We start from the raw sequence: 17,293 nt of genomic DNA, 5'->3' as shown, positions 1-17,293 counted from the left end.
GGTTTCACCATGTTGACCAGGATGGTCTCGATCTCTTGACCTCGTGATCCACCCGCCTCGGCCTCCCAAAGTGCTGGGATTACAGGCTTGAGCCACCGCGCCCGGCCTAACTGTTATTTTCTTAATTGTCCTATTTCAATCCATGTTGTAGATGATCTGTAAGATAAAATCTTTGATAACACTATGGCTAATTTAAATTCTGTTTCCCAACTGGGTCTTAAAGTTATGAGCAGAAGCAACTGATGAACAGAAATATATAAGCATTCAGGAGGGGAAAAGGTTACCATTAAAGGTTACTGCCATTTATTTCTGGGGTTAGGAATCTATGGGCAGGAAAGAGAATGTTAATATAAACAGTAATGAAGCTATATGTTAATTATTTACTAACTATATTTATAGGAAAGAAGTATAAAAAAAAAAAAAGCAAAAGCCAATATTTTCTCATGTCTAGGAGAATCATATTTTGAATTGGACTAAAAATTTGCTCTAATGAATAATTTTTACAAATCTGATCCCCCAATGCATCAACCTGGAGGAAACCTTACTATGTTGGGCTTCATACTGGGATCCATGATGCTGTAGCTGCTGAGAACGTCGGTAACAGCCATCTCCAGCCTTCAGGGCCTGCTTAAATAGTTTTTCTGCTTCAGCGATGGTTGTTGCTTCCTCTTCAGCCAACAGAATATAAGCAGTTGCACACCTGTTCATTCAGATAATAGCCACCATCAATTACAAAGCCGAGGACATGGTAATAGACTGTGGGAGCTCATGCAGAAAGGCAAGGAGTTACGCCAAAACATGCAGAGTGACCAACTGGTTCATGCACTTGGTTTGTAGTTGCTGACACAAAATAATGGTACAAAAGAAACGTCTGTATTTTGGCTTGAGAGGTAGGATGCATAGTGTTAGGAGCATGGGGCTCACGTATGGACTCCACCCTTTATTAGTGTGCCACGTTGGGCAAGTTCTTACTCTGCCTCCCTGATGGAGAACAACATGGAATCTTTGTTCACAGTGTTGTTGTGAAGGGTAAGTAAGGTGATGCATGTAAAGTGCTCAGTACAGTAGCCAGCATGTGGTTAAGTGCTCAATAAATGTCAGCTTGTGATGGTGATAACAGCTGTTATTAAACAGTTCCTTCCAACACTCAAAGTTAGAGGTGCTATATGCAGGTTTACTTCTGTTGACTAAACACAGATTCTCTTCAATCTAAGGATTTGTTCAGAATAAGAAATTCATTAAATCAAGTTATTCATTAAAAAAAAAAAAAAACCACAGTGCTTCAACATCTCTTTACAGTTAGCACTGACTTTCTGCTTCAGGAAGAACCTACAAGTCGTGTTATTTCTGAAGAGCTCAAAATATGACTCAGCCACAATAGCTAACAAGAGTTAAATCTCATGCCTTCCATAACTACCACCACTTGTTGCTCAGTATATCTTAAGCACTGTACCAGGCACTTAACATACATCATCTCATGTAATCCTTTCAACAACCCTCTAAAGTATGAAACCAAAAGGATAATTAATGAACAAGGGGAGTTCTTGGGAATTTAAACCTTCCAAAGCATATAAGGAACAATCCACTGCCAAAGAAAGGGAAGGTAACAGGGAAGTGGTGACGCTGTAACAGACCACACAGGTCCTGCACCCATCCCTTCACTCTCCTTCTCCACTGCCTCACTTGTGGCCATTTCCCTACTTATTTCCATCAGACCACAAGAGAGAAAATAAACAGAAAGTAAAACCAAATGTTACTTTTACTGTCAACAAACTGCAATAGCCAGCTAGGAAAAGGAGGCTGAACTTCACAGCTAAAGTGAGGTTTGGGGCTACTAGTTAACCTTGGCCTTAAGGAAGGGTCTGTAATTCTTTAGCCAATCTCTCTAATTTCAGGGAGAAACTATCAATGGGGCTTTAAACAATGTGGTGAGGTAGGGAGAAAAATGCCCAGAAAAAAAGCTGTAAAACCAATTGCTACAGATGGCAGCATCCATGACTTGGAAAGAACCATAATGATGCTGAAACTACCCAAGTGATTCACAGGAGAAAATAACTGGGACAGGCATCAGAAGAAATGCTTAAGGCTTCAGATGCCGACATATAAATATGAGGCAAGGGTAATGAAGTGAAAATTGAGATTGTAATACTGAGTGGTACATACAGTATCAGAGGAATTAGCTATAAGATTGTAGGTGTTGGGCTGGGAACCCAAGAATGGTTGGGAGTAGCTTGCTTGCTTGCTTATTTATATTTCAAATGGTATTCTTAGAGGAGAGGCAGAGTAGCCCTACTGGCCAAGAAACATACATCTATGTGGAAACTCATGAGTTTGGGGTAGAAACATGCTAAGAGCTTGTGAGTGAAGGAAAAAGGAGAGAGCAATAGAAGTGCTAATGGTTGGGGAGTACAGAACAGACTGCTCAGCTCGATGGAAGATATAGATGATGCATCCTTGTCACAACACAATACACATACAGAAGCAAGAAAGTGTGGTGATGGGGGTGTCAACCATCCAGATATCCACTAGAAGTCTCAATTGGTTAGAAGTAGGGCACCCGACAGGTTCTTGACTTACTTTGGTAACAATTTTATCTCCCAGATGGTAGAGGAAGCAATTAGGGGAACTTCAACTCTGGACCTAATTCTGACCAAGAAGAAAAAAATAGTTGGTAAAATGAAAATTGATAGGAACATTCAGAGAGAGTCACTATGTCATTTCGGAGTTCAGTGTAATCAAAGAGGGGAAGGTGGACTTCAAAAAATTCAAAGAAAAGAGGCATGATTCAATGGCATGAGACTCAGAAGGAAAATGGCTTAAGAGGGTTGAGCAGCTTCCAAATGTTCAACTGTAACTGCAATCACAAATGATCATCTCAGGAAGAAAAGACAGGCAGCACTTAACCAATATGGCTTCACAGAGATTTCTCCCAGGTCAGATTTTTAAAGGACACACTTTAAAAGATGGAAAGAGGGCATGTAATGATGGTCTGTAAGAGAGTGGAATGAGCTTTGAAGAATAATGTCAGGAGAGCTAAAATTCCAAATTAGCTGAAGCTTGCCAAAATAATAATAATAATAATAAAGACAAAACAAAATACTAAAGACAATCATATATTCCCTGTTTTAAAATCACGTTTAATGCCCTATCACCATCCCCATGTCACAAAAGCAAATAAGCAAAAAAAGACAAACAACACAACATCAAAACAAGGAAGGTTTATTGTTAACAGCAGTAGATAATAAAGAAAAAGCAAATCTCTCTCCCTCCTATTTTGTTCCTGGCCTCTCTATCAAGGAGAATGACTGTCAGACTGAAAAAGGGAGAAGAAATTAAACTCTAAAATGGGTAAAAAGATGTAAGATAGCAAATAATTGATCCATTCTAAATGAATTACTGGACTGGATGGGCAAATCCCAGGAAACCAAAAGACCTTGTAGGCAGGCCATGGAATTGCTCTCTGTGGATAGTTGAGGAATCACAAAGAATGGAGAGGTGCTAGAAGATGAGATGATAAATGTAGCATAAAATTTTCAAAAAGGGGAAGAAGGCAGACTTCCCAAACTATGGAACACAGTGATTTGGAAAGATACTCTAATGGATTATTAAAGGGATGGTCTCCAAGCACTTTAAAAAGAAAGTAGTGACCACTAGAAGCCAGCTTAAATTTACTAAGAGTAAATAAATCAGATTGTGCTAGCTTAATTTACTCTAATAGATTTACTATAAATTTCAGATCCATAGCTACAGTTGGCAATCTTAAGATCCAAATGGAGAAATATGGGCTGAGTCACAGTGTAACTGGGTGGCTTAGTAATTGAGTGAACAATACAAAAGATAGTGATTCATGAAGACATGAACCTGGAGGGTAGTTTCTATATGTCATGTCACAGGGCTCTATTCCTGGCCCTCATATTTTTCTCAGAAACATGGATGACACACAGAAGGCAGGCATATCAAATTTGTAGATGACAAGAAACTGGAAAATAAATATGTTGTATAACAGAATCAGAAACCATAGATCAACTGGTCACAATGGCAGGATTTCCGACTCTAAAGACCATTTGTTTTTTCCCTAAAACCTCTGAAGAAGATTCTGTAACCTTCTTCAGAAAAATCATAACATAGTTTAACAATGACCACTTGGCAAGGATAGTGTTGAGGTGATTCAAGCACCAGATGGGTGGTTGAGCTAAATGACCTTTAAGGTCTCTGCCAACCCTGAGTTTTTATGACTCCAACTTTAAGAATCTTTCTTTTTCTGAGATCTCCAGAAGAGATTCCCAGCCTTCCTTGGTAACCCATAGAATGTTTAACAACACTCAAGGCAGAATTTCCTCTTATCTTTGTCTTACTCTTGAAATATTTTCTAATTTTTTTTTCTTTTTATCTTATGTTGTTATTATGTTTTCCCCACTAGCAGAAGTTCTACTAGAAAATGTTATAATGCAGATGAGCATTCTACATCTGGAAAAATTTCCCTGTCAAAATGTTTTAGTAAAGAATTAAATTTATTTTATATCCTCACAATATCCTAGGGATAGCCCCTTCAAGAATTTAATTTAGGATCATAGCAAAGCCATTCAATTTCTCTCTAAAATGACTAAAACCACCTCCACATGGCTGTCCTTCATTTTTAAAAAAACTTTTTTTAAATAAAGTAATAACTCCCCAAATAATCCTCCAAGTCAAATGCAGTTTAAGTATCCTATCAATGGCAACTGAATATATTCTGCAAAGGATGAGATTTCCTTTTTAATAGCAAGATTTTCCCCCACTTACTCATTTATCTCCAAGGCTTCATGAGCTGCAGAAATCCTAGCTTGGGGGTTTCTCTCTCTCCAGGCTTTCTGCATTACTATTTAAGAAAAAGAGAAAAAACCAAGTCAATACATATAATTAGGTAGACTCAGTAGAGGACAAGAGCTAAATTAGGACCTTCAGCTTAAATTACAAGAAAATATTTCATTACTAAGAGGGTTGGCCAAAATCTCCAAAGTCACATTAATGTATTAATTTGCTATTCCACTGTATTTTAACTGCTGATAGCAATGCTTTTTTGTGCTCACAAAACTACAGGCTAAGGAAATCAAGAAAACACACTCTAACAGAGATGTTACCTGTCTTTTGCATATTAATGTCATTTGTTTCTGGGGAGCATACATTATTTTACACATTTTGAGATGAAATTGCTACTAACCTCTTCTTTCACTTATATACAACATAATTGGTCATTTCCAAAGCACTTAATACAGGCTCTTAGTGACAGAACATTCTGAAACCATTTCAAGAATCATGTGTGGATCAGTAAAAAATGCTTAAGCTTTTGCTTAACATGTGTACTTATATCCCAAATTTAACTGCAAACCTAGTTTTTATACATCAGAGCAGTTTCTGAACATACTGTGGGAAGCTCAATGTTGGGCAATATTTACTATATGTTTCTACCATAGCAAAGAGTACCATTTTAAAAAGGAGTAACTATCTATTTATTTTATAAATTTGTATTTTATAAATTATTATTATAGAGGCCGGGTGTGGTGGCTCACGCCTGTAATCCCAGCACTTTGGGAGACCAAGGCGGGCAGATCACGAGGTCAGGAGATCGAGACCATCTGGCCAACATGGTGAAACGCCGTCTCTACTAAAAATACAAAAAAATTAGCTGGGTGTGATGGCACTTGCCTGTAATCTCAGCTACTTAGGAGGCTAAGGCAGGAGAATCACTTGAAGCAGGGAGTCGGAGGTTGCAGTGAGCTGAGAATGTGCCACTGCACTCCAGCCTGGATGACAGAGCAAGACTCCGTCTCATAAATAAATAAATAAATAAATAAATAAAATTATTTTAGAGTATGTAGAGGGATTCCCTTTTAAAAACATTATTTTCACCAATTTACATTGCATAAGTTTTATAACAAAAAAATTTCAGTTGAATTATTTGAAACTCAACTAATGTATAATGAACACTAAACAAAGTATTTGCTCGGATGGAAAAATACATCTGGACTCCAACAGCCAAGGCCATGATGCCAGTTGATGCTAGTTAACCCATAAATATGCAGATAAAAGTCACCAAAATATATTCATTAATCATTTGAATCCAGTGAATTCCAAATTCTACTTTGAATATCATAAAAGAGATAAGACTCCTCATGCTAACTCAACCAAGAATTTCATTAGCTTCATGGAAGATTAATATTTCTTTAAAATATATAAAACCAACTTTGATTTTTTTTAAATAATGATTCAAATTATAATGAGGAGACTCATTTCTACATCAATACGTCATTGTGATAAAGGTTTACTTAATTATTTCAGATTTCTGGGTTCTTAGTCAATCAACAATATTTTATTCGTTGGCATGATACAGAGTAGGTATTGTAAAAGCAGAAATCTTGATACTTAAGCCAAAAAAACCTTCCTACTCAGAAGGATGTATGGATTTTTCATACTTGCATCTGCGGGACGCAGATGGTCCGAGTCACAAGTAAAGAATGTCTGGTGGTCCTGGGCAGAGAGATTCATGTCATAGTAAGTAAGAGGCTCTCGTCCTGTCACCCAAGTATACCTGCCAAGGTAAAATAAGATTATTAGACACTTTCGAAAGAGAAAAGCAAGACCTATAAAATACTAAGCTGCAGAGGAATTGAAATACAGACCATTAACGGAATACTAAAATAGCTTTGCTACTGAATACAAAATATTTTTTAAATCATCTTATTCTCCCTTCAGGAATTATATCAATCAAAAGAAATAAACATTTTCCCCTGTACTTTTGTCTTAAAATTTGCTAGCCATTACTAATGAAAATCTTCCCTAATTCATATTATGAATAGACACTTTCCTAAAGCTATTAAAATTCTATTTTGCCTAATTATTTTGCTAAATTAATTCCCACATAATTTCTATGACATCTCTATAACCATATAGAGGTAAGCTTCAAAATGTTTTGACTGTATAACATATACTGAAAAGAATAACTGTTCAAAGAAAAACTCTAAAACTACACATTTTTGAACATTATCCCAAATCTAGTGCTAATATATTTATAAAACAGAAAAATCAAAACATTTAAGCATAGTATTAAAAAATGGATGCACTAAATAGACTGTTACAATGACCCCTAAATGAACCAGCAAAAACATTTGCTGCTGTCTTTGCTCTCTGAACCAGACCCATTTGTTTCCCAAGCTGTCAAAATGCTTACCGATTATATTCAGCACCCCTAAATAAATTTAGTGGATTTCGCCATACTTTGCATTCTGCAACAAAGAGAAATGCGAAAATGTTACACGTAAGTTCAGTGACACTACAAGCTAATTAATTCAGCAAAACACCCTTCCTGGCCATTTGATAAGATAATTCTATTCTCTATCCTTTATATGGGAAGCAATGTGGGAAAACTCTGGGTGGTTAATCACAAAATGTGGCTCAGGCTCTGGGACTTTGGAAAGTTTTGCCTAATCTCTGTGGGCCTGAGTTTCCTTACTTGCCAAATCAAGGTACATGCCAAAATCAGCTAGTTCATAACTCCTATAATTATTTCAAGGTCCAAACTGATTGTATGAATTTACTTTCAAAACCTTATAGATAAAAGTATAGGCAGAAATAAAACCGCTTTCTGTTAGTCTAAAATACATCTCACAATAATGTTGTACATGACAAGATAAGCTATAGAGTATAATATGCAAAGAGCCTTATAGACTTAATTTGGGTTCATGCTAACACTGATTTTATGATAATTTACCAGTTTGTTTTGCCTTACAGGAAAGGAATAAGAAAATTAATAAGGTTACCATATTGTAGGGAGAAATGCGATGAAAAGAAATTGTTTCAAAGCATTTTAATATCATTTACTTACATAGATACATGTACTAATTATCATACTAATAGCATAATGTTAACATGTACTAATAGATCATATCTTTTCATTATACCAAGACCACAGAAATTTAGAACAAAAGGACTTTAACTTAGAAAAACCAATTATTAGCTTTAAACCTGTGTTATAATGGTAAGCATATGACTAACAAACTACAATTCTTTTCAAATAGTCTATGATTAAGACTTTCTACTGATTCGGAATACTAGATTTTGGATGAATAAGATTTTATCAGAAAATAAAATCAGTTAATAGTATTCAAAACATCTATGTTTGTGTTTAAACAGCAAAAACCACATCCAACAACACATGTACTAAAAAGTGAGCAATTACTGTAGAAATCCAAAGGATATTAAAGGCCACATGGTGATTCATTAGGATTCTACCCTCAGTCCTAGTACATTCAACATCCATCCATCCACTGAGCATTAATTTAAGCACCCACTGGAGGAATTAAGTAAGCCATCAATTTCAGCATACTGAGATAATGGAGAACACAAAGCACTTTGGGAACATGTATGTAATCTAATATTTGTTCAAATAATAAAGGATATACACATAACAGGAAAACATGTTTTCATTTAAAGAAGATGCACTTATTTCTAAATTAGGGCAGGATCCCACTTAAAATTTACTCAAATGTTTATAAATAACGGCCCTATATTTTTTGTCACTTAGCTTAACCTACCATTTAGGAAATGATTTTTGTCCACTTAATTTAGCACCTCTGAATTTTGTTCTTGAGAAACTGAGATTTGATGGCTGTCACGTCATATGGCAGAAACTAGAAAATGATGCTTCCTGTAATTACTTTTTCTCCCCTTAGAGGAATCACTAACACTCTGACTCCAGATCATAGCTTGAAACACACTGATGAGCCCAATAACCACAATCTCTGCCCTCATGGCTATTATAACTAGCTGGCCAACCACTGCCAATCCCTGCTCAGAGAATCTCTTTTAAGATTCAAAGTGATCTTTCTTAAAGCTTCATGAATTTTGCAAGATTTGTATCTAGCATACAACAAACATGAATATAGACTTATGTATAAGGATGCTCGTCATAGAATTATTTACTATAAAACAAGGACATTTGGGGAGATGCCTCTCCTCCAATGAATTTCATCTGAAATATTAGTAAAAAGGCTATGGCAAATATTTTGTCTCCAACAAATACATTATTATACTACATGGAAGGATAAGCATTGTTTAAACATCAACTGACAAATTACAAAGAAAACTGTTTCCAATTAACATTTCAACTCATATGTCAAGATGCAACTAAAATTATTTCTAAACAAAAAATAACTCCAAGGAGAAATCATGTATATACCTAAAGTATTCACTGAGTAGTATCTAAAGATGCTCTTTATTTAGGAAATGTCACAATACAACCAGCAGGGGGTGCAGCAAACATTGTGTAACATTGCTTTTACGACTTCCATTAGAGAACTGAACTTAAAAAGAAATCCGTGTTGACATTGGTGTCACATATGTGTGCTGTATTCAGTTTTTTAACTATCCCTTAAACTTAGAAAAAAGTATCTAAGTAATTATAACAGATGTAAACTGTTCTAAGTGAGAACAAAACATGTAAAGAAGTACCTAAGAAATGTCATTAGGATGCCCTTTAAATAGAAGGTGCACGACAGGTATATTTTTCATTTAAGAAACAAGCAACCTAGAAATCAAACATGAACACATGTCAAAGTTGTTTTGCTTTAAATTAGGTCACAGCTATGTTAATTTCTTCTTTGTCACTCTGTTCCATAATCTTAACTGAACTGCAAAAACTCTTAGTCTAGAATCACTCTAGGGAACATACCTCATAAATATCAGGCTGCCTGATGGTTTAGTGATATGGACAACAGATGTAAATGCCAAACATGTTAGAATATGAAGATTTAAGTCAGGAAATTAAACTCAGATCTCCAGAAGGTAATAGTTTCTTGTTTGTTCCTTTAAGGAATAAATTCCTTATTTCAAATAATATTTAGTTTTACCTCTAAAAGGAATTTTCCATTCTCCATTAACATCAACAAATTTAGTGCCCTCAAGATGCACCAGAAGTTGATTGGGGCTTCATCAAAAGCTTGCTAATATTACTAATAATATAGTCAAAAATATGCCCTTGATACAACAAACATGCTCTCTATACTCAGCAATGCACAGTATAGTCTCTATTCACAAGGGCTGACAGAAATGTTCCATCCTCAGCACACATGCAAGAATGAAATTTAAGAAAAAGGGCAGCAGCAATTATTGGAATAGCACTTGTTTAGTTCCCAAAGTCTGCAGAAGAGATTCACGACTTTGTCATAATGAGATCATTACAAGTTTCTGTGTGAGAGACAAAGAACCTAAAGAATAATGCTTACTATCTACAGCTAAGTACTAAGTCTAAAAGCAAGCTCTAATCCTTTTTTTTTTTTTTAGCCCTCCCTCTCACTATTTCCCTACTAAAACCTTTCATCACAATCATTCTTACTTCATGTACCTTCTTTTTTTTTCTTTTACCAAGTCTCACTCTATTGCCAGGCTGGAGGGCAGTGGTGCGATCTTGGGTCATTGCAACCCCCGACTCCCTGGTTCAAGCAATTCTCCTGCCTCAGCCTCCTGAGTAGCTGGGACCACAGGTGAATGCCACCATGCCCAGCTAATTTTTTGTATTTTTAGTAAAAATGGGGTTTCACCACGTAGGCCAGAATGGTCTCGATCTCTTGACCTTGTGATCCAACCACTTCGGCCTCCTAAAGTACTGGGATTACAGGCATGAGCCACCATGCGTGGCCTATTTCATGTATTTGCATACTCAACTACTCTTCTAGAATGCCCATCCTATCACTCATAAGACCATGTGGTTTAAGCATGTATTGAGTGGCTAATTATGCATTAATCTCTAAATTAGGCCTTGGCTTACAAAAAAAAAAAAAAAAAAAGATAACAGCTTGTCTTAGAGGAACATTTAGCTTTGGCAGAAAAATACCAAGGGTATTGAACTAACTGGCACCCACCTGAAGAAGCTCCACAGAGAGAATAAATATTCTGAGAGAACCACAGACTTTTCCCTTTGTCACAATACTCAAGGGAAGAGAACTCAATTCTCATAAAACAAAACAAAAGGCTCTAAAGTCATAGGGCTTTTAATTACACAGAAAATATTACTCTACATCCAACTTAACTCTGAAAATGTGTTTCTAAAATTTTTTAAAAAGACAGAAAATCCCTAGTGATAGGCACTTCAAAAGTTAAAAATTGCTAATTCATGGCCCAGAAAATTTTCTTATGCTAAAAAGTTACTACTTCTTCCCAGACTCTAAAGCATAGATAAGTACTTTATGACAATGTTATTACAAACAGTAGTAGCAGCAACTTTTGTTGTTGCTATGAGCTTGATTTTCATTGATAATTTCTATAAAGGGGCTTAAAGCTCAATTTATCTACATTCCTTACATAAATTAGTTAGGGGTATATATTACACCCTTTTTACAAAAGTAAAAAGCACACAAAAGCTAATTTCCCTAAGGTCCATGATAAATGAGATTAAGGCCTGGGGTCCAGACTGCCCCACTCTTATCCGTTATATGCAACATACCTGTAAAACCCTGCAACATCATATTTTGAAAATATTCTGAGTCCATCAGTTAGATTTTTCACTAGAGAAACTGTTTTTAAAAATTCCCCTGGAAAAATTTAGAAACTTTTTAATAACACTTTTAAACATTTTAGTTCCAAAGTACAACAAAAAAGAGTGCTAGCTAAAGTTTTACTGGATGTATTATGATAAAATTAACCCCAAGCCAGTCAATTTCTGACAAGTGATTGTACATGTATTTATTAGCTTTGATGTCTCAGAAATGAATACCCAATTCTCTATATTATTTAGATCAATCTAAAGCAATCATTATGAGTAAAACTTTCTATATTCTTAAATAATTAAGCTTTAACTGTTTCATAACTTCAAAATGTTATTTCGAAACAATGATTAGAAGTAATCATTTTGTGATTACTTCTTCAAATCACAAATCACATTTTTGTAGGCAGCTTTCAATTCAACAAATATGTTACTATCTCAAATGCTTTATGAAATAAGAAAAGATGTAAGTAAATGTGAATTTTAAGACCATTTTTTTGGTCTGCTATTGAAGGTAACATACTGCGTTTTTCAAGAATACTGTTGAGATGGTTAAATCTTTCACAGCATCTTCCATACATTTCTTGTTGGTCATTTTTCACCTGTCAACCAATCCTACCAAATAATGTGGAAATTATGAAATAATTTTATTAAATAAGTGTTCACTATCTACTAAAACTATTTTAGGTATTATCACCATTTAACTGGAGATCTTATTTGTACTAAAGCACAAATTTTAGTGGCAAAAGATTTAAAAAAGATGTGACAAACACTGGCTAAGACAATTACTTTGAACACATCCATTAGATTTAAGTGAGTTTACCCTCATTGAGATTATTAGAGAGCAGCCCGAAAGGTCCTTGACATACAGCATTTTGCAGTTTTGCTGAAGGATATATTTGAAATGCAATCACTCAATGGCCTGGATATAAAAGAGTCACTCAGCTAATGAGTAAGCCTGGCTAACCACACACCCATACCTCCAAGTGACTGCCATTCTCTACAATCATATTTATAGAGAAATCAGGTCATCTGGGCACACTGCCAAATGGCTATCCTCTGACCTGAAATTTCCACATGACCTCATTTAATGTTCAATTATCTCTATGCAGTAGACATTACTGCTATTCCCATGTTTGCAGATTATGATACTAAGACGTGGGAAAGTTAAACAACTTGCCCAATGTCACACACAGAAGATTAGGACCACATCTGCCTGACCCCCGAGCTGAGCTGTCAATCACTGGCAATCCTGCCACTGAGCTGTTCCTACATTAAGTCAGGTTAATGTCACTTCAGAAATAATGTCATTCACTGCAGTACAGAATTTTACCAAAATTATTATTTTAATTGCTTAATAATTATGTTAATCTTGGTTTACAGAGCTCATAGAAGCTCTGGACAAGGTCAACTCAATTTTTTAAAGTGCTTAAGAACTTGGATTGTGAAGTAAGACTACCCAATTATCTGCTATGTGACCCTGGGCTGATGACCACCTTTCTATACCTCAGCTTGCTTAACTACAAAAGAGAGATGATAATAATACCTGCTTCCTGGGGCTGTTGTGAGGATTATAAGAGATAATATCATATAAAGCTGATAGCAGACACTAAGAGTGGTAGTTATTATTACTGGAACCAAATGGCTTCCTATGGAGAAAATTATTTGTTCTAGTGTTAATGAGAATTTGGGATCTATAAAGGTCTTAAATATTTTTTTTTTTTTACTCTACCTGAATTTCTTCATCTCCATTGTTTTTATTATCTGTATTCAATCAGTGCTTAAATTGCTTCTAGTCACATAATAAAATTTAAGAATTTAGAATATATACATTTATATAGAATTGTTAAAATTATCTAGAATTTGGAATATACACACACACACACACATATATATATCTTCTGAAGATTAAATGAGATTATTTGTGACAGAAACACAAATGGCTATAAAGTTTGTTTAAAGATCCAGTTCTATGCAAGAGGCTATTAAAGTATCTTAGAGAATTTAAACTTGACTTTGGCAGGGATACTTTTCATGTGACAGAGCACTCTCCACTTTTCCCATTAACCTGAAGAAGGTAAACACTGCAAACCTTTGTCTTTATGGCATCTTATTTGAGAACGGGGCCAGGCATGGTGGCTCTCGCCTGTAATCCCAGCAGTTTGGGAGGCCAAGGCGGGTGGATCACGAGCTCAAAAGATCGAGACCATCCTGGTCAACATGGTGAAACCCCGTCTCTACTAAAACTACAAAAATTAGCTGGGTGTGGTGGCAGGCGCCTGTGGTCCCAGCTACTCAGGAAGCTGAGGTGGGAGGATCGCTTGAACCTGGGGGGTGGAGGCTGTGGTGGGCTGAGATCATGCCACTGCACTCTAGCCTGGTGACAGAGAAAGACTCTGTCTCAAAAAAAAAAAAAAAAGAGAGAGAGAGAACAGGGCAAATTATCAAACAGATGTTCCCACAAACCCAAATTCAGAATGTTTCTGGGCCCTTTTAAATCCCTATTCATCATCAGCTCATAAACTAAGCTGAATTAAGAAATGATAGTGAGAAACATGGTGATGTGGCAGAATATATAAGCAGGGTTTATTAGAAACTGCAAATTTAGGAGGAAAACAGCAGTTTAGCTCCCAAATAAAGCAAAACTAGTAGAAAGGAAACAAATGTTAACTTCAGCCAAACAACCTGAAGTTTGACTGAAGTAAGAAACTATATAATTAACTACATTTCTCCACTGGCCCACAGATAAAGATCACTGCAAATTTTGAGCAAGTCTGCATTCAGGCCATTTTGTACAAATCCAGAAGTTTAAAAATATATGCACAATCTGCCTGTAACCATAACAACCCTTCTCACTCCCCACTCCACCACCCCCATCCCAAATCGTTCTTAGGTAGGCCATGTTTTTCAGCTTCTATTCCAAACAAATTATTCCTTAAGGAAAGAGCTACATTAAATTTTAATATAGAACAATGTTTATAAACTGATATTTTCCATGTAGTCTTAGTTTTTTCAAGGATTTACTCAAATAATCAATAAAATATCATTACACTGACTTTGCCAACATCCATGAGACTTTGTTAGTCACGTTGTATTTCATATACAATTCAGCAAAGGGCCGTCTTATGATGCTCCATGAAAAATCAATAGATTCACCTTGTTATTAAGGCAATAGTCGTTTTATTATTATGAAGGCAATGGGAATTTTTAAACAAGTTTAAGAATACACACTAATAACCCTCAGCTGTGGACCTTCTTGATACTTAGTATTTGAAATGAGACTATGAAATAGAAAGTGATTAAAAGTAGAGATAAATTCAGACAATGCACCTTTTTATTATTTTTCTTATTCAAAAATCAAAATCACTACGAAAAAACAGAAACAGACAATGCTATTATTCCAGGGGTATCTGACATTTCCAAACTAACATACATGTTTGTTTAGCTGAGTCAGCCAACTATCAGAAGCCCAAATATCAAGAAGTGGGCAGACTGAGACCTAAATATACTTAGACAAGGTTAATTTTCATTTTTCTAAGGATAACTATTATATTATGACATCAGATAATAAATGCTGTTATTATACAAGAAATGAATGGAAATATAGAATGCATAGAAGGCACTCAGTAAACACTAGTGGATATTAATATTAATTGAATACTAGTAAGCAATATTATCAAATTTGTAATAATATCCAAAAGCTCAGTCTTAGCCAGGTAAAAGATACAAACAAAAGTGAGAATTTCCACAGGTTATCCTCAGTAAATGAATTCATTTCTTCCATGATGACTGCAGAATCTTGTGTCTGACTAGATCTGACCACATCACTCCTCTGATTAAAAGGTATCATTGGTTCCCATTCCACTGATGATAAGGCCCAGATTCCAGATTCCTTAGCACAGCACGAGCTGCTTGCCAACTTTGACTTCTGTCACAATGCAGTCCCTTTCCCATATGTCCTATTTTCTAGTCACATGAAGCCAATTTTTATTTCTTGAACATGCCATATTTCTCATGATGCTATGCCTAGAAGTCTCCTTTTCCCTTAATAATCCATCCAAATCAAATGTCACTTCCTGGGAAGTCTTCTCTGATAGTCTGTACACTATCTCTCTACTTCCGTTAATTTTTAATATTTTTACCTTTAGCAACACTTTTCAAATTGCATTGTAATTTTTAAGGCACGGCTTTATCTCTAGCATCTTGCAGTGTCTACTAATTCTTTGAAACTCAATGAATCAACACATGAGTGTATGAAAGGCCTGTACTTTCTCCTCTTATAAAACAAGTGGGAAGAATTTCCTAGCTCACTCTCTTCATCAACTCAGTAAACATTTCCTAAATACTTCTTATGAACCTGGTCTTGTATAGGATTTATGAATATGATTTTTTTAAAGGCAAAGTTCTTATCCCCATGAAAAACTCTGTCTATTGAAGGAGACAAAGTGATGAGTACTTTGGGTTGTATGAGGAAAACATACAAATCTATGGAAAACAAAGGAGGAGATCCTGACCCAAGCTGGGAAAAGTGGTTTGCTCCTTGAAGGAGAGAGCACCCATTCTAAAACTTGAAGAATACAGAAGAAGAAATTTTAAAAGCCACATTAGTATTTTTCTTCTTCCTCTCTAGAATAACCCATCCACATTTCATAACTGTCTAACCAGGTTATAAGAATCAAGGATCAGTATATATATAAAAATTTTGCTCCAGATCTTAAGTCAACACGCTTTTAACAGACTCTGCCAGCCAGCCATGAGTAGTACTAGGGACCTTTTGGTACAATTTATTTTATCTTAAAGGGTACACATGTGAAAGATGGCACCACCAGCCAGGTAACAAAAATGTCTGAGACCGTGTATACTCATCCACTTTGTGAAAGGAAAAGAAACCTCAGCAAAGCAAAATATTACTTTATTCAGCTACTAAATATAATAAATGCTGTTTATTATTCTAACGAGGAATCTTGATTATTCTGTCACCAAGCATGAGCAGTGGTGGATAATTGCTACCACTTTGCATCTGCTATGAATACCCCACAGATTAAACGTGCTCTTGTCTGACTTGATTTACTATAGCCTTTGAATGACAAAGAACATCATAGAAAATTAACAAATTGAAAACAGAAAGCATCCTCATTTGAGACCATTTTTATAGTGAATACACTCATATTTTCATTAAAGTCTCCCTTCTCTCTCTACTTGATCTGAATCTCTTGACATCATTTCTCAATGCAATGAAGAGTTCCTACCCTTCCCATTGTCACTATTTTGCTGTCTTAGTGGATGCCTTGATTAAGCCTTATTCGTTATATGAATGTTAATGCTATTCTTAGTGCTGTAACAGCAGCTTTGTTTCAAAGAAATAGTAGACACTGCAAGATGCTAGAGATACTACAATAAAGCCATACCTTAAAAATTACAATGCAATTTGAAAAGTGTTGCTAAAGGTAAAAATATTAAAAATTAACGGAAGTAGAGAGAGAGTGTACAGACTATCAGAGAAGGCTTCCCAGGAAGTGACATTTGATTTGGATAGCGATTGAGATGGATAAATAAGGGAAAAGGAGACTTCTAGGCATAGCGTCATGAGAAATATGGCATGTTCAAGAAATAAAAATTGGCTTCATGTGACTAGAAAATAGGACATATGGGAAAGGGACTGCATTGTGACAGAAGCCAAAGTCGGCAAGCAGCTCGTGCTGTGCTAAGGAATCTGGAATCTGGGCCTTATCATCAGTGGAATGGGAACCAATGATACCTTTTAATCAGAGGAGTGAT

At 35.7% G+C, this 17,293-nt stretch overlaps 1 protein-coding gene across 15 annotated transcripts in view; it reads right to left on the bottom strand.

The window, feature by feature from the left end:
• ST7 (suppression of tumorigenicity 7) overlaps nt 1–17,293 on the bottom strand; it is a 300,125-nt gene that overhangs the window by 99,232 nt on the left and 183,600 nt on the right. For 10 of the 15 annotated variants that reach the window (XM_017535062.2, XM_017535069.2, XM_017535068.2 and 7 more), the window contains 5 exons: nt 7,208–7,262; nt 6,453–6,568; nt 4,783–4,858; nt 2,578–2,646; nt 546–700 (listed from right to left, as the gene is read on the bottom strand). In XM_017535062.2, the coding sequence (XP_017390551.1) occupies nt 546–700; nt 2,578–2,646; nt 4,783–4,858; nt 6,453–6,568; nt 7,208–7,262 (471 nt within the window). The remainder of the gene's footprint in view (nt 1–545; nt 701–2,577; nt 2,647–4,782; nt 4,859–6,452; nt 6,569–7,207; nt 7,263–17,293) is intronic. The other 5 variants (XM_017535063.2, XM_017535071.2, XM_017535070.2 and 2 more) reach the window with 1 other exon arrangement.

This window comes from Cebus imitator, unplaced genomic scaffold, assembly GCF_001604975.1.
Source record: "Cebus imitator isolate Cc_AM_T3 unplaced genomic scaffold, Cebus_imitator-1.0 Scaffold90, whole genome shotgun sequence".
Classification (NCBI taxonomy): Eukaryota; Metazoa; Chordata; class Mammalia; order Primates; family Cebidae; genus Cebus; species Cebus imitator.
Note: the sequence above shows the minus strand (reverse complement) of the source record. Positions and strands in the feature narration are given on the sequence as shown.